Below are 25,187 nucleotides of genomic sequence, written 5' to 3'. Positions count from 1 at the left end.
AAATTTGCTTCGTCACGTGCCACAGCGGGTAGGTCCGGGATGCGTGCGATGAGCGTGATTGGATTAATGTTGATTCGCATGCGGCTCGAACGTTCTGTGTCGAGCATGTAGTTCCGGTTGTATAATGAAAGGAATTAAAATGCCCAAACGAAGGGATTTAATAAATTTTGGATTATTTTGTTACTTAATATTCAACTACAAAAATGATCGTTAAGGACATAGTGAGAAGAATTTTCAAGCATTCATTGATAGTGAGAAGCTCTGTGAGTGATGCTTGCTCACCTGCTCACTATAGGCAGGCAACAGCTGATCCGATCCGGGCCTCGCATTGCAAGAGAGTTTCATCTCATTTTGAGAGCAATCGCCGCTCACTGAGTGCGGTTGAGGTTCGCTCTCGCAGCATCCGCACTAGGTCACGCAGAGAGCTGATCTCTTCGCACGGCTCACTCTCACACGGCTGTGCCGTGCCTCCGTGAGATCAAAGGCACCACCACAGAGAACCAGAGCGGGAGAGAGAGAATGTGTGGTTTGCAAATTTTATGTAATTCCCATATAACTCTACCGCCAGCAGCGGGCCGACTGTCAGTTTATGCACAGCCTTTGCGGAGTGTGCCGACACACCAGGCAGCCAGCAGTAGTAGAGAGTACAGTGAGTGCGCCGCGGAGTGTGATTAAAGTTGTCGTGGGATCCGCTAGCCATCCAAAAAAGAGGTGGAACAACCGATTGATCGTGTTTGCGTGCCCCGCACCACCAGAGCTTCCCGGGAGGGACAACCCAACACAAACACCCCAGCATCCATATCCCAAACCCCTCCCCCTTAGGCCGGTTGGGGTTTGTTGCGCAAGATCTAGCCCAGGGGTTTTGCCCGCACTCCTCCGCACTCCTCCAGGCTCGTTAACGCTCCGTGCCAGCTCCGCCAGCTTGGAAACTGCATCCAAAAGTGGTGGTTGCGTGGTGGTGCAGTTTTTGAAGTTCAGTTTTATCACACACACCGAAGTGTACCGGCAGAAGTAAGGCCGCGTGCCACGAGAGACTTACACAGTGTGCAGTGTGTGCGCCCCAAATCGTTTGTTGGAGTGCTTTGCGTGTGAAGGTCCTTGCAGAATAGCGCGAAGTGGCAGGAAGTGTGCGGTTCGTTGCGCAATCCCGACGCGACAGAGACACTTTCAAGGACCCCGCATCGGGTGTATGTGTGATGTAATCCTGCCCAGCCAAGAACTCACCGACTTTCTTTAACCTTCCTTTCGGGGTTGGCCGTTTTATCCCGACTCACACACGCATGATTCATTGGCGGACCGCAGCACGAGACGAGTCGTGCGGTGAAGCTGAACTGACTGGGTAAATGTCAATCAATTCCGCAGTGTGTGTAACCCATTTCCCGCGTCGCAAAGTATTGGCAGCGTGCTTGCAGTTAAATAACCTCGTACCTCGCTTGCGTACGTTTTGAGTGAGCTGGGCAGAAATTTAAACGTAAACTCACTGGCTGCGCAAACCAGACGCGCGTGCAGCAGAGCCAACGATTGGCAAATGCGGTGCGCGGTGCCGCGGTATTGCAAGCAACGTTCGTGTTGGTGAAAAATGCATAAAAACACAGAGTGACATCGAATCGAGATAGATAGAGAGAGAGAGAGAATATGCCAAAGTGTGTGAAAGTGTGTATTGCACAGTAGGCAGTGGGGAAAAGAAGTGCAAACCCCCCAACCAAACATTGCAGCCTGTCATAAGCCGAAATAATCGAGTGTGCATTGAAAAGGCTGCCAGAAGGCCCCAACCGAAGTGATCCAAAACAAACGATCAAGGAAGAAGCAGCTTCTTCTTCTGCTGCTGCTGCTGCTGGTGATAAACTTTATGCTTTGCGTGATTTCGACGGAAGATAACATAAAGAAAGCTGTGTATACTAGTGTTTTTGTGTGTGTGCGTGCGTGTCTGAAAAAAGGTTCAATTTAGACGAACAGCAAGCACCCATCAACACACGATGAGCTTTAACACCTTCATGCAGGTAAATATCCCGTTGTGACCGAGCCGGTGTCTCGGTGTGATGTAAGACGTGCAGGGCGCACCACAAAATTAAGATATTAGCAGCCAGAGTAAGGGGGGGTGGTCGGCCTACAGTTATGATTTAAAGTTGACGCCAGCAGTTTTCTCTCCAGCAGCGGCCCTGTGGCGCCCGCATGAGCGTGACCTTTTTGGCTGCGGCGTTGGTCTTAAGCGCACCTAAACAATGGATATTATTATCGTTGGAAATGATCGTAGCGAATCTACACTGCACTGCACAGGACGAATGATGCGTGGCTAATCGGTAAAAATCGTCCGCCGTCTTACCGCGTGCCTTCAATTTCACGCGAGCAAGTCGCACTCTCTCCCTCTAGAGCGCCTATTACCGGTTGCGTTAGATAATCAAAATTAAATTCAAATATTTTGCTTTTTGCATCCACGATGGGGGCGCAAAGAGTAAACATGGAAACACACATCCAAGCCCCGCTTGGGACAATGGATGGAGAACATGGAAACTGGCACACTGCAGCAACTCGCGCGCCTCACCCGATAAATCGACAGACGACGCTTCTGTCGTCAGTCGGGGTGGCCTTTCTTACTCATCTTTGATCGCATGATGTTCACCACAATTTGGTTCTTCTTTTTCACACCTACAATGGCTTGAGCCAGCTGCTGCTGCTGCTGCTGCTTACTAGCTAGTGTTTTTGCACACTTAGCACCGGCCAATCTTGCGCGGCTCCATCACGGCCCCGCAGCAGCCGAGAATGGGTGGATTTTTCTTCACCATGCATATGCGCAAACGATTTGCATACGAGCTCTTGCGCGCATAGGCAGCAACCATCACGTATCGCTCTTGTGGAGGTTTGTCTTATCGGACCCGCGAGAAAGAAAGACCTCGAAATGGTACTCCAAAGTGGGATTTTGCAACAACAGCCATCACCACACTGGACACTGGCAAACGCCTGCATACATTTTGTTTAGTAATGTAGATGCTGATGGTTGCTGAAGATTTTTGTGTTGGTTGCAATTTTTTTCACATGGCTCGAGTTGCTTGGCAAAAAGTATAAAGTGCGAAATTGTTCGCATCGAATCAATAAAAAAAGACCCATTAAAGTATCGAGAATAAACACAGTAGCGCAAAAGGGAAACAAAAAGCCGCAATCATCGAGCTAAGAGGATTATCGAGCCTTAATTTCAGTTCCCAAATAGACTACAGCTTACATAATTGACCTTTTAAAAAGAGGAGACGCGTCTTAATACTTCCCTCTCCACACATGATCGGCTTCAAAATTGAGGTAATTGAATGGTGTCAAAGTCTTTGCACTCTCGTGGTGTCTTTTTTTTCAATCCGGAAGTATGCCAGTATCGCCTCCACCGAAAGCAAATAGCAATCCACAACATGCACACGGATCGTTCGACTTGTGAGAAGCGATCGATGTCTTACACACCACGTACAAATGGCCTGCGCTATATTCATTCCCGCACGTCCGTGCGTGGCAATGAAAATATTTAAATATACAGTGCCCAGGCAAACTGCCAGAAAGGGGGAGAGCCAGAAGTAGGGTAAAAATAGGCGACCTTCTTACCGCCCCCCTCCCCTCACCCCTCCTCCCCCTTGTCGCTCTACCAAGGTCGACCGTTTTTCCAGTAAACGCTCCAATTTTGCTCGTCACCGAGTCCGAGGGCCCAAGCTGGCTTCAAAACATGTAGATCAGCTGTTCAAACGATCGATCGCACAGGAGAGGAGATCGCCCCAGCCAACGTGGCCACGAACACGTAGCTAGCATGCGATCGCTGGCGCACGATGATGGTGTAGCATGGCGATGGTAAGGTTTCGCTCCGCTGCCCTGCCTCTCGCGAAGAGTGTTTGCGGCGATGATCGATCATTACCGCGCCACCACTGCAGTCGGTCGCAATTTGCATCTTCCGCCGATGAACGAGCGCGGATCCGACGGTTCAATGGTGATCGTACCGCCGCTTCGTATCGGCAGCAAACTTCCCTTTCCTCCTGCGGCGCCTTCCGCTTCCCCATAGGGTCAATTTGCCCGGCTTCCTCGCAGCTTGCAAAGAACAAACCGATCTCAACCGACATCTAGAACTCATCTTGGGCACTGTTATGCAAAAACAAAAAAAGAACATCTCGTCTTTTGCACATTCATTAGGTGTCGTGTAAAAAAACAAACGAAGGTACCGGTATCGTTCTCGAGCGGATGATGCTTCTTGTTCTTTTCGCACAGTGACATAGATTCAAAACTACAGAGAGAAGAAAAAAACGACAAAAAACAGCCGCTGTCTTGTGTGTTGGAATCATTTAAAAGGAGTGTTGGTATCTCTGTTTTATATTTATTAGAAACGGCATGAAACGGCATCGCTCGTCACGCAAACCGCCGAAGGAATTCTAGATTGCTATCAATAAATTAAAAACAAGATGCGTTATGTGATTCGATAGATAAACTGAAATCTAATTATAAACGTATTTAATTAAATGTCAGACGCGAACGATCGGAGCATTATATTTGCAATAAGAAGTGACAGTCAACGCGTCAATTGAGTTGGCGTGATTAAAATTAAATTTATATTATGACGAAGAGAAAAATGTGATCATTCGAATCATAAGACTTCAAGCGACGAACCCTCACTTCCAGTCGAAAGACTTCAAGCGACGAACCTTTGCTTCCAGTCGAAAGACTTCAAGCGACGAACCTTTACTTTCAGCCGAAAGACTTCAAGCGACGAACCCGTCCATTTCCGAGCTAAGCTACATTTGTCAACTGCACTAATCGGTATCATGGAGAGCGCGTGCGTGCGTATGTGTGTGTTGCCAACAGTGTTGCAGAAATGTTTTGCGCCGTCCCATTCCAACCGATGGGTGGTTCTCGGTTGCCCTTAAAACGTTTTAATTAACCCTGCAACGGGGAGTAGCCCTCCATCGCAGCACCAGCAGCACCCTGACCATTAGAGACACGTTGCAAAACTATCCCGCCTTGTATCTTTCTTCATGCGGCCACAGGTTGCAGCACGCGATAACGATCACCGCACCACCAGTACCACCACCACCACCAGCCAGCAGGTGTGTGAGTTTTCATGCCTTTCTTTCGCGGCAAACGATGATGGGACACGCGCGATATCACGTCAAACATTGCACTGCCCTTTGGAGTGGAGTCGTGCCTGCCGCTGTCCACAGTATGATCGCGCGCGGGCGCTTGTGTGTGTGTGTTGGTCAACCTGCAAAAAGCTTAAGGTGCCGCCGAAGTTGCATGCACTTGCGCACTTGGAGGTATTGCGCGCCGGCGTGCGCTCGATTTTGCGAGGATCGATGGCGTGCTTATCGGATGCCGATCGTCCATTTGCTGCACCCATCTCCACGCCTGGGGTGCGTGAGAAGACCCGCTTTGCTAGCGTGGCCCGAGAACTGCCCTAAAATGTTGCGGTGCAACATCGGTTTTTTGTAGGTCAGTTGACAGCGGGTGTTGGGCGAACGGACGAACGTGCTTACGGCGCAACCACGGGTGATCCTCGCACCGACGCACCGAATAGCTTAGCCATATTTTGATTCATTTTTAATCTCCTCTTGACGAGCGACGAGTGATTATGTTGTGACTTACACCCTTAGGCACACCTTTAGTAGGAAAAAGAGAGAGTTCATTGCACTGTACAGCTCATTTCCTAGGATCGAACGCACGCAACACGGTCGCGTATGATCGTGATCTGGATCTTAGTAGCCCCGTTCGAGCGCTCGGTTCGCGCTTTAGCGCTCGCTCTGGCAGATTAAATGATTGATAGAAAATGAATGACAATTCATTCCGCCTCCTTTTTCGCTAATACTTGCCCGTGCTTACGGCAAACTCGTGTTTGCTCTCCCAGGGCTTTCGCTGCTTTGATCCTTTCGGTGCCCTTATGCAACGGCACGACTTTCTCGCCCTCTCTCTCTCTCTCTCTATGGAGGGACAATTTAATTTTCTCGGTACATTACGCAGTTACACACCGCGATACTTTCCCTCACAATATCGATCAAAAGGCTAACGATATGGTTCAGGATTAATCATGTGCCTTGCGGCGGCTGCTTTCGGTACGTAATACGTCGCGATCGGTTCAAAAATAGGTCACTGTTAACGATCGAACGGTGCGCAAATCCACCAACAAAACGCAACTAAACGTTCGTTGCGCTTTTCGGGGTGACTATTTTTGTTTGCTCAGTTCGTTACGTAGAATATTAAACATCGCGAATAGCGTTACCCCAGCAGGGGAATCACCCTTTACTTTGTCAGTAGCATCATCTACTCGTACAAAAACGTGCGCCCCATCTTCTCATCAGGGCATTAGGTGAATAGAAAAAAAGAACAACTCAAACTAAAACTAAAATAAACCACAGCCAGATCCGGTACCCTTGTGCCAGCGAATGCTTCCGTGCGAAACGTAACGGTTCGCGACACGTTCTTGGCATAAAAATAGTCAAAGCGTCAGCAAGCTTTAACAGCGCACCCGTACGGAGCCACCATTCGTCACACACACCGCACCGTGGAGCATTAATCTCGTACATGGAAAAGGCAACAATAAAAAAAAACGAAGACACGGATCGTAAAATCCGCCTCGTCTAAAAATAAAACGCACGGAGGCGCCTGAGAATGAGTAAGAACGGTTAAGCGTTACCCACACTGCCCCAAACACGCCCGCCGTGTGCACACTTAGCTCGGTTCTACTGTATCCGGGGATTTTGCTGTTTTGTTTTGGGCAAAGGATTGTAAAATCACGTGACGACAAATCGGACCAGAACAACAGATCTCGTGCACACAAAACAGACGGAAAAGGATCTAAATCTAAAAGGGGCGCTGTAAAATAACGGTGTGTGCTGCCGTACAAAAGCCGGATCACACACGCCTACGGCGCCTACGGGGTTTGGGTTTGAATGTGACGCATTGTTGTAGCAACATCGAGCGGCACCAGCAAAAACAAACAGCCGAGCGGCCGTCCAGCCGTCTTGATCCGGGTTGCTGGTACAGTGCAGTTCGATCTTATCTTTACTGTCGCCGAAGCTGTCTGCTAATGCAACTTTTTTTCATGTGACAAATTGCAAGCAGCAAGCATGATGATGATGTTGGCAAACAAGCATTAATTACTATTGCCAAACTATTGCCGCTGCTGGTGGTGTGTTGTGTTTCGGAAAGCTTACAATAGAAATGGGAAAGATAAACTTATCGGCTCCGATCAATCTTTGGCGGTGTACCGCTGACGGCGGTGAGAAAATGCCATATGACACATGGGGGGGAGTAGCCCCAACACTGTGACCTAGGGAGGCGTATACAAAAACCCTTAATTTGAGCAATTCGAAAAAGGCCAATACACCTGTCTCTTGCTCTGTTTGCTTCAATCAAGTGTGACACAAATAGAAAGCATTTTCTTCCACTGTGTTTTAGTCCATTCATCCCAACCCTGCTTGGAGCTTGCCAGCGTTGCGGCTCCCATTGCAAAACCCATTCCACCCATTGGGCTTACAAAATGGGTTTGCTTTCGGGTGGGTTAAGGGTGCACTAACACTGTACCACCACCAGCTCACCCTTTGGTTAATGTGCGCTGTTATACGTGGCTGTGAAACTGTTTGGTGCTCGCGCATTGTTGGCAACCGCAACAAGAAACTGGGCTCGTCGCTGGTAGCAGCAGCAGTACAGTGGTTTGTTTGGTGCATTTTGTACGTCTCTGCTACTCTTCTTCATCGTGTTGCTTATCCCACACGCTTGTATTGCGCAAAATGTTCTAATGAGCTGCATCGGTTGGAAGCATTATCAGAGACCCACCTTGCCCCCCGTTTGCAATGTTGATTGGATGCACCTGAATGCTACTGGAGAAGGTTTATAGTTCACTAGGGAAGCCCTTTGTGTGTGCGTGTTTTTGTGCAAACAAAAAGGCACACATTGTTGATGCTTCAAGCAAGCCAAAGACAAGCAAAAACACTGTAAAATTCATAAATCAAACACAGCCGGATCTTGTGGCCCGGAGCTGCTAGGAACAACACACTGCGTAAACGCATCTGTTTGGAGTACAGGCTTCGCCAGCAAACATTCTGCTACATAGTATATCCTCGCTGCATAATGACGGTAATAAATACTACCTTCTAATGCGCACACTATTCTTTCCCCTTCTCCGGCTTCGAACAGGGGTACTAAATAAAGCATGACCACATGGCACCAGCTCCGGTTAGGTTTGTTTCATTTTTCCTTCCCCTGTTGGAATCCCCGGACACGATCGTTGTCTTGTACACGCTGACACACGCGCAACACACAACATTCGCTAAATTGGTGCTCACGATTTGCGGCAGGATATTGACAAGGAAAGGGACTCACGTGTGCGTTACAAATCAACCATACTATCGCTTACCCGCCCGGGGGGAAGTTGTAGCAAAACTTCCTAAAAAAGGCTTGCAGCCATGGCACTAGTGTTGGGTTTTTTTTTTGGTCGGAATTGATTTAGCACCTAAGTTGTGTGGAATCGATTCCAAATAGTAGGTTCGGAATCAGTTTTCGGCTAACGGCTGCGAAATCGGCGCGGAAATCGGAATCGGCTCCAGAATCGGAGTCGGCTTCGCAATCAGAATCGTCTCCGGAATCAAGTTCGTTTTCGGTATCTCTATAAGAATAGGCGTTTGGGTTCTTGGCAGCTATCTATACAATCGTAGCTGCATGGGACCCAAATTTACTTGTAACGATCTATGCCCATGCAGATTCCGGGACTGATTTCGCTTCTAGAACTTTGTTACAAGAACTGACTCTGATTCCGGAGCCAATTCTGAATCCGATTCCAATTCCGGGGCCAATTATGATTCCGATTCCAGAACTGATTGCGATTTTTGGGTCAATTCCGACTCCATATCCGAATCCGGAATCGGAGTCAGCTACGGAATCTACTCCGGTATCGAATCTGGATTAGGAACCGGAGTTGGCTACGCAATCAGAATTGTCTCCGACATTGTATAGATAGGCGCCAAGAACCCAAATTTACTTGTAACGATCCATTGTCATCGAGATTCTGGGACTGATTTCGATTCTAAAACTTCTGATTTCAATTCTAGAACTGATTCTGATTTCGGAACCAATTCCTAGACTCTGATTCTGACTCCGATTCCAATTCTGGGGCCAATTATGATTCTGATTCCAGAACTGTTTGCGATTTTTAAGCCAATTCCGACTCCAGATCCAAATCCGGAATCGGAGTTAGCTACGAAGTCTACTCCGGTATCGAATCTGGATTCGGAATCGGAGTCGGCTCCAGAACCGGAGTCGACTCCTGTATCGGAATCGGCTCTGCAATTGATTCCGATGGATCAGATTCCGAGCTCCCACCACTACACGGCACACATCATGCGTCATCACTCAGCGGGCCTGTGATCGTGCCGGATACAGACGGATTGCCTGCGGGAACATAAATCAGACCGTAGAATAAGGTCAGCTGCTGCATTGAACCAGACGGCAAACAAAAAGTATGATCTTAAGAATGTCACTCTGAATGATATTTAAGCTCAATCTCTCGATATTAACTCTAAAAACACAGCACAGCATCGATTCACATTCCAGCACTACCACCTCTTTTCTTTTCGGTGCCATTCCCCCAACACCACAATGAAACATTTATCACGCGAGAGGAGATTTATCGTGGCCGAAGGGAAACGCGAAGCGCAAATCGTAAATTAATTTTTCAAAACATCTCCCACCGCAAAAGGGACGGCCGGAGGGTGGGGGATACTGGGGAGTAAAGGGCCGTGTGCGCCAGACAAAAGAATCGACAGCGCTGAAGTCGCGGCGTCTACGCTACTGCTCAAAAACCCAAACAAACCGAAGCGCACACGCTTCCCGCCGATGCTAGCGTTGAAGTCTTTCGTGTCGCGTTTTCTGTGTCAGTGGGTGAATGAAGCGCAGCATTTATATTTCATTCTTTGGGGCGTGCTGGTTTGAATTTTTGGCTTTAGAGAGGGAGGGAGATATTGGCGGTTTCTTGCATGGTGACGATGAACTACGGCCGCATTGTATGCTTATTGTATGCTAAAGAGACGCACTTTTTTCGGGTAGACGTGTGGAAGCGCCAGCGCCCGTACGCCAGCACCACGACCACCATTGGAGTATGATATGGCCCGCCTTCAGAAGTGGCCTTCGAGGGTGAACTGAAGTGAGATAAAAAGATGAAAAAATGCTAATCGATGCAATTGAGGGCAAATACATACTTTTATCACCTTTTTTCTTTTACTGGGGGAGGTTGAAAAGATTGAAAAGATGGGCGTTCAAACACGGATGACACTGTGCAACGTTGGAGGACTTAATTTTATTAGGCAAAGCAAATGCCTTTTTAACCATTCTTGCACAGCCTGCCATTTGGTACAATCCTCACTCCAACCCATGTACTAACATTCCCATCACGATCTAACTCACTTCGGCGACGAGCTGCTTTTATAATTGCCCCTCAACGCTGCATGGCAACATAGAAGCATCAGGATTTGCGTGTCACAACCACTGTGACACCGTCGTTGACCTCTTGCTGAATAGCGTTTGCCAAAAGAATTCCCGCACGCCAAGGTGGTGCGGTTTTGGAGCGTCACACTTTGCTACCGAAAGGTTCAAGCCGGCGTTGCGACACACCGGCAGCGACACACTCCATAGTGACCTAATTCCTCCTGTGCACAGTATCCCGAACCGTCAGGCCCCATTGTCTGTCAGTCATGCGAGTGCGCTGCGAACCGTGATCCCTGCTCGACGGTCGGTCGGCATTTGTCAAGCGTTGGCTGTTGCAGCGCTTGCACGTTGAAGATGTCACCACACTTTCGGGATGGTTAGAGAGTACACGTCGAGTACACGCGCCGAGTGTAATAAAGTGATCCCTGCGCATGCGATCACTACAAGCCCGCCGTACCCGCCAAAAACGGCACCAGAACGATAATCGTAAAACAGAACGGCTTTAAGCTGTGATGTAATAGCTGCGGCGATGTCGTACGGGCTAAAGTACGTGCGAGTATTGCCACAAGCCACAGGCTGTTGTAATCTTTGTTTGTGGATAAGGTGTACGAATAGGATCTGCCGATCGAATGACGCGGTTCGGTTAAAATGTTTAAAGGGTTTAATTAATTATTTTAAGCACATTCCAGGCGTTTGCGCAACAGTGTTTGCTATTCCTTAAACGACAAAATGCGCTACAAAACCGATATAGATCGCATCGATCTTCGTGCTTTGATCGTGCTTAGAACGCAATGAACCGTTGCTGCTGCTGCTGCTGTTGCTTGAACGTTATAAAAGCAACTCCCAACCTTCAAATTCATGCTGCCGGTACAAGAACGAAAATTAATAGAACCTTTATATGCGGGCGCTCACAAAGAATTCCCGATGCTCAGAGCAACGATCGAACGATTCGAACGCAGTATCTCGCTAGTCGCAGGGAGCTCGGAGCTACCGATCAGGCCCGGGAAGGTCGGGGTCGCACTGCAATCGGCTGAGATTGATCGGTGAGATTAGCCCTGCTGCCACAACACTGCGCAGCCGACACCGAGCTCGCGCCGTATCTCGACGGTGTGGTTTCGAAGGCAGAATAGTTAATCACATCACGGACGGGCGGCAGTGTATCTACTGCCAGACAGTTGTGTTTTCTTACTTATAGAAGAGGCATTTCCGTAGGCTCTCTTTGAAGTAAAAATGCTTTTAAAAGACTCGTCATCTTATCCCAGTCACATGTACCAGTGACCTACTGGGTAAAAGCAAACGAAATGGTGAGGGAATGTCAGTCGGTTGCAATTTGACACTACACCAGCTTTTAAAGTGCCCTTCGTTCCCGGTGCCCGGCCGGATGATGCCGTATCATGTTACGCACCAGCACACCAAAATCTGCAACCAGCATGTTTTCTCATGCCTGTTTAAAAAAAAGCGACCGTGCGAGAAGCTGTGTGCTCTCTCCCTGCACCGCGTTGCTTCTAATTACCATCGCAACGATAACTGGCCACCACTACCGACACCTCACCCGCCGTCCCAGCAGACATAACATCTCAAAACGGGAGGGCTCTTTTTGCTGACCTTGGCATAATTATGCAATCAGCTGTGCTGCTGTTGTTGTTGTTGTTGTTGAGAGAGACGAAATGGCCCGGCGCCATCCACACCTTGCACATCTCTGCATCGTCACTACACACAGCATCGTGGTGGAAGGAGCAGGAGGAGGAAGAGAAGGAGGTTATAAAGACTCCATCATCATCACACAAGGTAGCGGCTGCTACCGGTGAGAAAGATTATCGTCACAGCTTTAACACCGCTGCCCTGACCGACCGATCGTTCCACCGCCGAGATCACCTTTTTGTGGGCCCTCGCCCAAGTGTGCCACTCGTCCTCCCGATCTCCACTACGCGATCTTCACTTGACGGAACAAATTATCATGTTTTCTTTATGATCTTTTTGCACTTGGTGTACGTCGCGGCGACGCGGAGCCACGGCGTACAATGACACTGAGCGGTGGTGAGTGCATTAGGCACAGCGTTTTGTGACAAACACAACGAAAAGGAAGCGTTATTTTCTTTGTTTATGCCTGACACAAACGGGATGCTTTTATCCGAGCACAAGGGGGAAGAATTGCTAATAGAGATGCCTTTTTTCTTCGTCGATAATTAGTGCCAAAAGCAGTACAAATTATCACGGAATAGTAAACAGCGTGAGGAGACACACATGGAGTGCGAGAAAAACACGCTCCTTTAGGACTTTGTTTAGTGCTTTAAACAACTAATTATGTACAATCATTGTGATTACACAGTCCCAAAACATTCGTTCTCAGCTATCTAACAGACACGTTCACATAGCGAGTTCCATTCGATTAACCTTTCGTCGGCTACCCTCTTTTCCTTCTCTCTTCCAGGTTAGTACCGGCGATCCGTGGTGGCGTTCATAATCGGTTTGAGTCGGATTTTCCACCTCCAACAATCTAACCCCAGTTTCTTCGTTTCGTCCGAGCGGCACAACCCTGAAATATCTTGCCATCCATGCCACTGGCCGGACGGAGAGAGACAAATCAATTTCGATTTCGCCTGGGTTTGGGCCAGCAACAGATCGTTCTTAAACCTCGCTTTAATTCAATTACCTTCGGCCGCGATCGGCACGCCGGTCGCCAGTGAAAACGCCACCATCATTGCCACCTGCGAGAATGCTCCTTTATGCAGCAGCCCCACGACAATGTGATGGATTGTCCCCGGGCCGGCATAAGATCCGGAGGAAATAACGATTTGTAACGATCACGTCCATGTGCGAGCGGGTGCCGATGGGGGGATTCGATCGGTCGAGCCAGCCACCGCACAACATTGAATAATTATTACTATTATTAGTGGCCGAAGGTTAGTGAGCCGGCAAGCCCCGGGATCAAGCCAGTTTCAGGGCCCTGGTTCGGGTTGCGAAGAGCCTGCTGGTTGTCCAATACGAATCGAACTGGAATCGAGTGGTATGCGATACGTTCGATCGGTAAGCCCCGGTGGTGTTGTTGTCTGCGGGTGTTGTGTTGTGGCTAGTAGCAAGTGAATCCGGCGAAGATGTCCTTCGGGCAGGCACTACCGTACCAAAGCTACGCTACGCTACCGATCGGTTTGCTGCGGAGATGCCATAATTCAGTAGGTTAGTGATTATCACGAGCGGCACGAGCAGCGGCGAGTCCGGACGACACATAAATCGTGCCACACAGCCACCTAGCCACGCGGTGGAATTCTTAATCCGCGCGCCCGCGTCAAAAAGTCGTCGGTGGCCGTTGTCGTCAGCATTTTCGCGGTCACGGTCCATTTTGGCCCGCTCCAGCCCGCTCCGGTCGAGCGCAGTCGAGCGAGCAAACGAGCTGTACGCGTCATTGACTCTCACCTTCGAAAGCACACGACCGATGCAACGGCACACACGGTGGCGGGTAGAAAGGGACAAGATGCGACCATGCACGCGTGTGCATGATGGATGCAGCTGCATTAGCATACCGGACCGAACCCAGCCGAGGCGCGCAGGAAGGAAGTTATGGGGGCTTATGGGAGTCATCTGCCTTTGCGCGGTGTCACTCACGCACGCCCACCTGTGCTCGGAGGCCATCGGGTTTCCCGCTTGCGCACTACTCACTGCGACACATTGCGTTTTGTACACCAATTTGTACCAGTGGGCCGTGTCAAGTGGACGACAAGCGGCGGAAAGGCGCTACACATTGTCCGCTATCAAAGGTTGTGGCGTTGACTTTAACATTTTCCCAAGCCGCATGGGGTCACCCCAAAAATACACAACAGATTGCTCAACAATCCCGCAGATCTCCCATGCAAAAGGTGACGCCGCTACATCCTTCTCCCTGCGGTGCGCGGCCCATAAAACTGCGCAAAGATTGAGGTTATCATCATCGTCACAAGTACACAAGTACACGCGAGTGACCTTCTGACATGAAAATGACGACAGTTTTGCGCTAGAAGAAGTCGTTCGCACCGCAGTCGACATGCTGCTGAGGGCTGAGGGAAATGGATCACCCCAAAAGCGAAATACTGAAAATCGCACCACCCGCTGGGCTAGGTGATCGCGGGACTGAAGAGATCGCTTGTGTTTTTTGCTTGCGCTTAGAGAATGCTGGGAAAACGAGCGCACACCGCTGTGCCAGCAATCGGTGTAGGAGGCTATTGGGGGAGGTTCCAAGGTTCAAATAAATTGGCAAACCTTCGCCCCCCGTCCTCCTCCATCGGAGGCTCACGATATCAAACCGATCAACAAACCAGAGAGCACATCGGTGTGCAGCAATTGCGAGGAATGAAGAATTTGTGCTGATCAACACTTAAGTGAGTCGCAGTGGTGAGTCACAAGGTTTTCTCGCGATGACTAGACCCTCTAGTGTAGAGCTCTAAGCAGCGGATAGTAAGCAGGAATTCTGAGGAATTCTTAACGACACCGAGCACCACTCTCGACGCGATCATGAGTGTCGCTTGGCTACTGCTTGGACCTGCGGGAAAGATAAACATTACACATACGCATACACGATGATGCTGTGTTATCGATGCGAGCGTGTTAATGACCCATGACAGGGTAAATCCCCGCTGAACGCTGTCCGGAATGAATGCCGGAAGCCGACAACTTTGGGACAGCTCAGAACTCTATTTTGAAAGCAAACAGTTGGAAGAAATCTGGGTATATCAAGAGGGGAAAAAATGTCCCACAGAACGTACAGAAACACCTATTGCAAGCCGCAGCAGTGTACTTGAAACTACTCTCTTGGGGAATTACTCTCGGCATTGACACGGCGCAAACAAACACACCGAAAACAGGGCGCGCGCGCGCGCGCGTAGAGCCGTTTTACGAAAATTGTTCTTGCCTTGCGGGGTTTGCTTGCTGGCATTTTGCAAACAAACCAACACACACACACAAACAGGGACATGGAAGCGGTAGCGAAGCAAAGCAATAGACTTTTATTTACTCTGTTCGGTAAATGTGGTTCGCCTGGTGCTGCTCTTGGCGGTAGCATTTGAAAGGGATTTTTGAAGCACTACTCCGTTATCGTTCAGGTTTTGTGCTGTATTTGAGCTGTGTTGGATTTTATATACCTTTTTGTAAATGAAGATAAATACTGAGCTTACTTACTAATTTCCAATAAGGAAGGTTTGCTCCCTTGCCTTCACTATGCATATCTAAGCCGCTTGGGCAATAAATCTTCTCCTCTAATGTTTGAGCAAATGGCGTGCTATTTTTGCTGGAACGCATCTCACACGGAGTGTCTCCCATCTACCCGGATGCATCCGTGCCATCAGCAGCTGCCATCGGGATTCAGGATCAAGAATCAAGGCGCGACGTAGCGTTGTTCGGGCGCCAATCTTAAGCCACAACGCGGACGCTAACTGTACGGGACGCAGCTCTTAACCTTCACATTCGTACGCTCGCCGCTTCCACTACCGTTTTGAAAGTGTTGCCACCGGACCGAAGTCTATTGGAATATAGGCGCAGCGAGTTTGGAGCAGCAAGAAGCAGCGTATCAATCCTACTGCCTCGGTGGATGCGCTTCAACAAACATCGGACACTGTCTCTCGCTTTATCTTCTGTCGATTATCTCTTCTCTTTGAAGTAATTGATAATTCGCCTAAAAGAAAGATTTGTAACGAACCGGATCGTAACTGGAGAAAAACCAGAGAAAACAAAATGTAATCGGGGAGGTTTCGTTAAACTTGAATAGTCATCTACTGGCAAACGTTACATAAATACACTAATTAAATGTATTATTTCATCGTGCACCACACACAGCTTAAACGAATATGTGTCCTTCCACAGTCCCTGTGTGTCTTTCGCTTCCTTAAACCCGCAATACGAAAGCAGGACACGCGAAACACGGACGGCGACGCCACATTATCTGTGGGGTTCGTTGTCTGGTGACACAATAACACCAAATTCACACACAAGATCACGCAGATTCCGATCGAACGAAGCTGCTTGCATAACGCTTCACATACACCGTCCACCTTCCCCCCTTTCTGCTTTCTGGGTCTGTTCGGAAAACAAATCTGCAAAACTGCCGCTCCGGCCCGGCCCGAGTTCGTTGTGTTCATTTTAACGCGCAAGAAACACAACCTGATCCCTCTCGCTACTACTACACCCTGTCCAGCGAAACCACCGAACCCCCCCAAAAATATGTTGTTGTTGTTCCGATTCTTCTTTTTAACGATCGTACGTCCAAAAGAAATGACATTGAAAGTGTTGAACCAACCAACGAGCGTCACTTTTACTTTCGGCGTGTGAATGCTTTCGTCGTTCGAGGCGAGGCGTTGCGATTTTTGATTGTTTTGCTGTTGCTCTCCCTTGCGTTGGAGCAACTCGACGAGGAAAGGAAAGGAAGAAACGGTGAAGCTAGCTGGCCGGGAAAGGTTTAAATTTAATTTGCTTTTTCCGTTACGCAACCGTCATCGCCACTGCCAACGCCATGGGTAGAGGAGACCACACGCTGCACTCTGATCGCGCATCTTGCATCGATCATCAAAGCGCGATCGATCGTTTTGATTGAGCGGTGTCCGAAGGGTGTGTGTGTGTGTGTATGAAGACCTGGCTGCTTGTCTATGCCGTTTTGAAGGTTTTGTAGTTTGGGGTGGTGTTTGACCAGCGGAGGGACGAGTTCATCGACCATTTGGACGGCAGCATTTCGCCATCGCCAGCGCGTTTGAGCGATAGCCTCGCAAGTAGGTCTCGAGGGCCACGATCAAGTCGGTAGCGATCAAGGTTAGCGATCAAGAAACCCGCCCCGACCAGGCAAAGACGCATCGCGCGTGCGCGCACACACACACACACACACACATACCAATTTGATAGGCGGAGTTGCATCAGCCAAGGAAATCCGCCCCGAAGATGATCGATATTTAATGGGAAGGTGATGGTGATGGTGATACATAGACCGCTTATTTATGATCGGTTCGTTTGTTCGGGTAAGTTCGAACATTCCTATGCTAATTGGCCGATGTATGGTTTCATATGTTGCCAGGCATTCATGCAGGCATTGTTCAGAATGAAGTGTCAACTAATGGTAATCAATATTCAATTAACACCCACGTAATCTAGCCCTAGCTTTGGTTGCTGACTAAGCTTTCATAGATTCAGCCGGTCAAACGAATCGTTCAAGGATTCCTCCGAATCGATTGATTGGAATTCAGCAAAACATCCTGCAGCAACCGCATACATTCCAACGCCACCACAACCATTGGTAGCGTTTGTTGAACTCTCTTCGGTTCTTGCTGCCTCATATGACTCATTTGTTTGTCTTACAACACATTGAGTGTGCATCCAGCGGAGGAAAATCCACCCGGCCTCGTAGGCTCGCTGATCTGCATACAAACTACACGAGAACGAGGCGAGGATTCATGATTCATCCGGCAGAATGCACAAAACTAGTCCACCGGTACGCCCGCACGGTCAGTCGTTGCCCGTTAGTTCAGTGACCAAGGTGCCAGCCGCAGCCGCGCGTCCAAAATCGCGCTGGTGAAAGATTTAGGCCAGCCGCCAAGAACGAACGCGTTGGTGGATATTTTGTCGTCTCAATCGCGACACACCACACCCAAGAAAGGTAAAAGTTTGAAGTCCGAAATTAATACAACGTACTGGTTTTTGTCGGAGATAAACAAACGGGAGGAAGAACGCGAGAATTCGACAACACTGGCCTCGCTTCGTCGAAGGATGTGCGGTGGAGTCATCATCACTCTCTGGAGGTGTTTTTGTTGTTCACCCCAACTATGTTGTTTGTTTCTCGTCTCAGCAGGCCGGGGGTGGTTTTGGGTTTAAAAATAACACACACCCAAAGTCGAATCACGTAGCGCCAAGGCAATTTAAAGAAGATCCAAGTATTCCTGGGCAACAACAGCAACAGGTTTTCTCTCTGCCAATGGAACGCATTTACATGTGATTAGGTGCAAAAAAATACATTTCTACACACACACAGGGCTTCTTGCTGGCTGGCGTAGACTTGTCCGGAATTCTTGATGGCCATAAACACCATCTGCCGACGATTCCTGCTCGGACAATGCCATCAGCCTCAAATCATATGAAAATGCTAATCGAATAACCCTCCAGATTTTTACGGCTTTCCTCTTACGGTACACAGCAACGTTTGGAGAGAAACCACCTTCGCGGCTCGGTGACGTCGAAAAAAAAACAGCCAACCAGCATTGATTGTGGGACCCCGGGAGAACCACAACCTGTTTCCGGGTGTTGTTATGTGTCTTTTCTTTAAAGCTGCGCTTTACGTTCATTCTCTTATCATACTCTTCTTCTTTTTAAAGTGACATGATTTACTATCAACCATACCAACTCTACGTTGCTGAGGGGGAATCCTTTTTTGCGACGACATCTTCGCCCGGGGGATGCCGTTTTTTGTTTTTGGTTCGGTCACTACCTTTTAGGAGGAATGTTCGCGATCGTGCATTCGCGCTCTTTTCATGATTTTACTACTCACGCGGATCCGCAAACAATAATAGGATCCGTTCGATGATGCCTCCGGGGGCTCCCTCTCTCTCTCTCTCTAGAGATTCTGCCAAAGGGGCAAGGTCGTACAGCCCGTGGGGCGCTTTGTTGTTTGGCGCGATGACGGAAACCACCGGTCTGAAGATGGCCTGAACAGTTGCGTGCAAAAAAAAAGAGGGGTGATTATGATACGCATCCGTGATGGTTAATATTGTTTTATCACAACGCACAATAAAATAAATGGACACATGAAAGGTGGCCACTAGCACAAGGAAGCGAAATGAAAGGATCGTCGTGCCGCTACTTTTTTTCAGGATGCGTATCGAGCCCGTTCGATAAAGTGTGCGGTTCGTGTCGCTTATTCTCCAATCAAGCGAGTAGTGACGCCTGCGGCACTGTATGGAGCTTGGCAATTAAGCAGAATTAAAGCTTCATTTTTATGGCATCATTATTAATCGATTGTGGGGAAGCTTCGCTGCACGCCGGAGTGGTGGAGAGAGAGAGGGCATTGGCACAGGAAGAATATTCTGTAACAAAAAAAAAAGTATTACCATTATTAATATGTTCCTTTTGCGTTTGACCAGTATATGAGGGTTTTTTAAACGTTGAATTTAAATGTACCAACACAAAATCCCTACCCTTAACCGTTTATCACACTTTCGATTATCTCTGTTTATGGGCACTGGCTTCAAGAACGCTGTACGGCATGAAAGCAACAACATTAACAATAACAACTTCCAAATGCTGTTAATAAGCGAAGTGTATCAATCAACAAACAGCCCAACCGCAAAATTAAATGCTCATCTTTAATGCATCAACCAAACATAACACCACACTGATTCTACACAACGCACACACACACATAGCACTTACTGAATGGCACGGAGAACACGGGCGGACAATAAAGAGCGCGCTGTCGCCAAACCGTGACACTCTTGAGGCCGTGCTCGAGGTCATTCGATAGCACCGAGGCACCGCGCAGACAGCGAACCCCCGAGGAGAGGCCGAGGAGTGTGCAATGCAAACCAGACTGAAGCGACTGACAGAGTATCGCTTGACAGTGGTGGTAGAAGCCTAGCAACGACAAAAAAAAACCCGGCCTACTATGTTAACACAACACACGGAAGCGGGATTCATCGAGCGTAACCATATCGCCGTTCTGCTTTTATCGCATTTTCTGCCCAAAAGGAAAAACTCACTGAAAACCGATTCGATCAGCTGTCCTGTCCCGGGTGAGGTGAGTTACCCCCCTAAAAAAGCAGGATGGAATGGAGCAAATATTTAAAACTTATGTTAAAGAACACATGGCACGAGATAATGGACAACGAAGCAATAAACGAAAAAAAGGTAGGACGCACTCATCCGGCTCCAAAGGCTTTTAGAGAAGTGGTTAAAATCGGTTAAAAAGGAAGGCGACTTTATTGATGGAACCATTGGGAAAGGATTTAATCATCTGGCAAACGGTTCCGCGGACATGAATGACAGCGGCGTCCTAAATGAAGAGTATTGACCCGGTCAGTACCGCACAGTGCAAGCGCCCACATGTAGCCCGCGTACATACCCCCCTTGAATAAATGATCCAATAAATCAGACAAAGGGTAAAGAAAGGAATATCTCGAGAAGCAGAGAGACACAGAGAGCAAACTGAAAAGGGAGATATTCTCCGATCAGACCGCACCCAACAACTAATTACAACGCTCGACCAATGAACCCGGATTCTGGAGCAGGATCGCCGGGGCATCCGGGTCGTGCTAACCGGATCGAATGCGGCAGCCCAGTTTCCTTTTGGTCAGTTCATCATCATCATCCACACCTTCTAGAACACGGCCAGAGGGGTAGAAAAAGTACCACCGAGCACACACTCTTGGTAACTGGTGTCATTCGAGCCGGAGGGGAGATCAAGATACCACCGACTGAACAGAAACTGAAGAAAAGCGCAGCTGGTGGTGGGCGATTCTGCTCTTTATGCTGTTGCTGCTGCTGCTGCTGCTGCTGCTGGGTGTCTGTGTGTTTCAGGTTCTCGCGTTTGCTGTGCCGAGGGATGTAGCGATCACACGAACGGTAACAGAAGCAATACAAAACGGATCCACTTTAGACGCACAGCGAAATCTTCCATCCGGAACTCGGCGCACGGCAAAGAAAAAGAGTCCACAGTCCGGCGCGTCCAATGAATCCAATCCATCAAGGTCGTTCATTAGCCACCCGTCCCCGAGCCTCTTCGATGGTAACATAGCTTCCAAAAATAAACTCCAGTAGCAGTAAAGCATTTAACAAGACCGAAAACAGTACCAAAGCGCAATGCCGAAGAATCAATAAGCCACCATTACCATTACCGCACCGACTGCGGGTGCGGGAGGACAGCGGAAACGCAGATAGACACCGTTGCTATGACGTCTGTGTCAAGTGCCCCCTCCCACCCATGCTTCCGAACACGTTCATGGTGTGCTATGATCACCCCGCCATTAACCGCCATGATCGGAAGTGACTTTCTTAGCGCCGTACAACCAGCAACGTGCTGTTGCAGCGGAAGTACACAATGTACAAAGAATACTACATGAACTGAACTGACTTTTGGTCGGTAAATAGTGGGTGAACTAAGACACATACACACACACACTTACACTTTTCCAGGGGCGCTCCATTCTCTTTAGACGAGCGCCACCCGTTCACTTCTTGCGCGTTCACACACAACAGCAGGAACACGGCGCGGTACGCCGAACGCGGAAGGGGACACATATCAAAGTGTGCGCACTGTGGCGCAGGAGTGTCAAGTAGAACAAGATTCCGCTCAAAAGGGAAGGAAAACCACCGATCGCGGCGTACGAGCGTACGCGTAGCATTGCGCAATACACCGCGTGTCTCCCTAGGCGTACGCCAGACAGCAACATGCGGTATGGGAGAAGTTATTACTATGATTGCCACCGATATTGGAAACTGGACAGGAGAGATCCTTCCCTGCAATAGATACCTTGTTTACCCCCCAAAACAACCTCAGTTTAAAGCTATTAATTGTTTAATTTATCTTTGACCACGTCGGCGCGAGGAAGAAGTGGCGCGAAGGCGCATGAGTTACCGCAAAAACGCCGAACCCAAACCGTACCGTAAACATGTCGTCTTTGTGTGGTCGTCCGGCGGGTCGATTCGCAGGCAAGGTGTGTCCAGCCTCCGAAGTGACGATGTTACGCGAGATACAAATGCCTTCTTTTTTTCTTTGGTTAAGCCGGTTCACCGGACATTTGACTCGATGGGATTTGGCGCGCAGATTGCATGTCCCCCAGCCCGAGGGAAAAATACACACAGCGTTGCCGGGTAGCGGTGAGTCATCCGCAAGCCACCAAACTAATTTTCAATCGGGCGACACGAGTCGTAGTTCAAATGGGCAAGCCCGGGCAAACGGCTACGTGCCGATGTAAGCGTTCGCGGGAGCATTCGTTTGGGCTTAGCGCAATAATAATGCCACAGCAGCAGCACGAGACAGTTGGTAAACAGGCAGGGAGGGGAAGGTTGTTTGCTTCCGATTGTTGACCATCGCCATCGTGCTGTGCTGTAAATATAGGGATTAGTTATTTTTATTAGCAAAATTCAATTACCACTCTGCTTTAGTATGCTCACTCTTTAAATTAACAACTCCCTTTTTTCTACCTTCTACCTCCACACACAGATGACCAACAGTTGGGAGGCTGCTCGGGCTTCACTAGGCTCCCTCTCTGGTAGCAGTAGTTCGGGCAATTCCAACATTACGCTGCGGCACGAGCCGCATCACCACACGAAACAGAAGCAATCGACGATGGCCAAGTATAATGCACCCTCGGGGCCCGTATCGCTTTCCGCCTTGATAGAAGCCGCTCCACCACCACCACCGGTCCCGCTAGAAGTGGCCAACAACGAGCCGTACGATTACTTCGACACCACCGTCAATGCCAATGCCATCGCGGAGCGGACCAACAGCTTGCGGCGGTTGCGAAGGGCCGGCTATGCTAATCGTAGCTTCATGTACCACGGCGAATATCCCCCGATCGCCGGGATGGTAGACGACGGGTACGATGACGATACGGGTGGTGGTGGTGGTGGCGGTGGACGTCTTCCCTACTACGTTGAGCCGACGTACCGTTCGCTCGAGTACGATCGCCGGCAGCGGCGCCGGCACAGCGTGCATCAGCTGGCCAACTTTAACCCCTCGTCGAAGCTGGACGATCTGAGGCAGCGGTTCGACGAGTACAGCTCATCGGCCGCGGTGCCGAGGGGAGCGTACTACGGCTACTACACGCTCGATCGCCACAAGAGCCGACAGCCGCGACCGTTGGGGCCGCCCAATGCACCACCACCACTGGCACCGGCCATCGCGTACGGGAAGGCGTTCTCCTTTGGGCAGAGCGCGGGTCGGTACAGCGGGAGCCGATCGCTTGACCGCGTGCTGGTGGAGGAGGAACGGGCGGACAAGCGCAAGGGACCAAAGCGAGGTTCCCGCTCGTCGCAGGGTTCCACCGATAGTAATAATAGTACACATGTAAGTAATTTTTAGCTTTTAGTAGCTCGTTGCACTCATGCAGTGCGTCTAATGGTTGTGCTTTCTCGTTCCCCCCCCTTCCCAGAGTGCATCATCCGGGTCGCTACTGCTGACGGTAGCAAACCTTGAGAGCTTTGCCAAAATACATTGTAAAACCACTGCCAGCGGTGGCTCCAAGCTGGACGGTGCCGGCAGCAGCCGAACACTCGAACGATACCTCTCCTCGACGCTCGATCTGGTACCGCACCCGCATCCCGGGACGCTTGGGCGGCGATCGCGCTACAACAGCAACATCCTGCTGCACCATCAAGAGGACGACGACGTTGACGTTCATCATCATCCGGCCGACCATGCGGCGATCGACTATCGCAAGGATGGGCATGCGATCGTACCGATCGATGAGATTTCCATCGACGAGGGCGAAACAGGTGGTGGAAGCGAACGGCAGCTACAGCTTGCCACTGTCGGAGGAGCGGGTGGTGGTGGCGTTGGGCCCAGTCTCGTGTCGCCGTTCCGTTCGCTGAAGGGCGGCAAGGTGGACCCGGACTCGGTGTCCGTTGCCAGCTCGACGCACTTCACGATGGTGAACGGGATCGGTGGACCGCAGCGCGTGATCAAGACCGGGATCTGCTCGAGCGGGGGCCACCAGATCACGGTACTGATCATTACGATGAGCATCATCTTCATGATCGGTATCTGTTCGGCTGTTTTCCTGCTCGAAAGTATGTGTCCGTTTTAAACCTTTAAAGATGGATTATTCGAATCATCCATTCTAATTCCTCTTTTTTTCCTCTGCAATCTTTACAGTGCGTGCCAGGGAAATGCCAAAATAACGACTTTCGTTTCATCATCATTCGTTCGCACCACCAGAAGATACGAGAGAGAGAGAGAGAGCCGCAGGAAGGAGCTTACGATTTACATTCGAAGTAGATTTAGCAATCAAAAACTGATAGATTAAGCGCTATCGCCCTGCAACAACGCGTTGCCATATGGAGTTAATAAGAGTTATAGTTATAGCGTATACACATAGGAAGAGACTTTTAGCTACTTTTTGCTATCCCCAAGCCCTACTTTTAGACCGATCTATGTGTGACTTACATAGTCATGTTAGCAAGCGACGTACTACTTCCCGATAGAAGCCTATCTTAACATACTTTTCACACAGCGAAAGAGCGTTATGCGCAGATAACGAACTTTCTTCACACTATTCCTACTGCTAGGTCGATAAGAGACATAACAATGTAGCGTTTTTTTTTTTTGTTATATCGTGCATGATTTCATGGTGAGGAACGGTATTAAATCACAATCAGCTAGAGATCGCCGAACGTCCACGGGACTTGTTGCGATACTCTAGCGTTGTGTTAGACTCGCTTAGTGCATAGTAATTGTAACGATAAAAATGAGTTAGCATGCGCTCTACAACATGCCAAAATGCCAAAAGCCTCTCAAGCAGCAGAACATGTTTTTCCTCTCTACTACTTCCTCGAAGTACTACGATCAATTTTTACCATTTTTAAAGCGCCCTCCTCCAACGTATCTGACTAAAACTATCCAGTTTCGTGTTTCACTGATTCAGTTCTGTGATATTTATTAAATTATTTAACTTATGTTGAGAGGATAAAGAAATGATTAAGGAAAAAACTTGAAGTGCACAGTGTTTTGACGGCGCTGGCCCGTGCCAGTTGAAATAGAAAGAAAGGTTGAATATATAAAATTGAAGTAAAATGTGATCTTCACCAATTTGATACAG

At 49.1% G+C, this 25,187-nt stretch overlaps 1 protein-coding gene across 2 annotated transcripts; it reads left to right on the top strand.

Moving 5' to 3' along the window:
• The first annotated feature begins 499 nt into the window (after positions 1 to 499).
• On the top strand, positions 500 to 25,136 carry LOC120949588 (uncharacterized). Of its 2 annotated transcripts, none has more exons than XM_040366982.2 (4): positions 500 to 2,000; positions 22,592 to 23,437; positions 23,523 to 24,159; positions 24,245 to 25,136. In XM_040366982.2, the coding sequence occupies exons 1-4, from the start codon at positions 1,977 to 1,979 to the stop codon at positions 24,268 to 24,270; spliced, it is 1,533 nt and encodes a 510-aa protein (XP_040222916.2). In that variant the 5' UTR covers positions 500 to 1,976; the 3' UTR covers positions 24,271 to 25,136. The 2 variants fall into 2 exon arrangements, with proteins under 2 accessions (XP_040222916.2, XP_040222917.2); XM_040366983.2 differs by lacking the exon at positions 500 to 2,000 and adding an exon at positions 15,674 to 18,037.
• The last annotated feature ends 51 nt before the right edge of the window (positions 25,137 to 25,187 follow it).

The sequence above is a fragment of the Anopheles coluzzii genome, chromosome 2 (assembly GCF_943734685.1).
Source record: "Anopheles coluzzii chromosome 2, AcolN3, whole genome shotgun sequence".
NCBI classification, from domain to species: domain Eukaryota; kingdom Metazoa; phylum Arthropoda; class Insecta; order Diptera; family Culicidae; genus Anopheles; species Anopheles coluzzii.
Note: the sequence above shows the minus strand (reverse complement) of the source record. Positions and strands in the feature narration are given on the sequence as shown.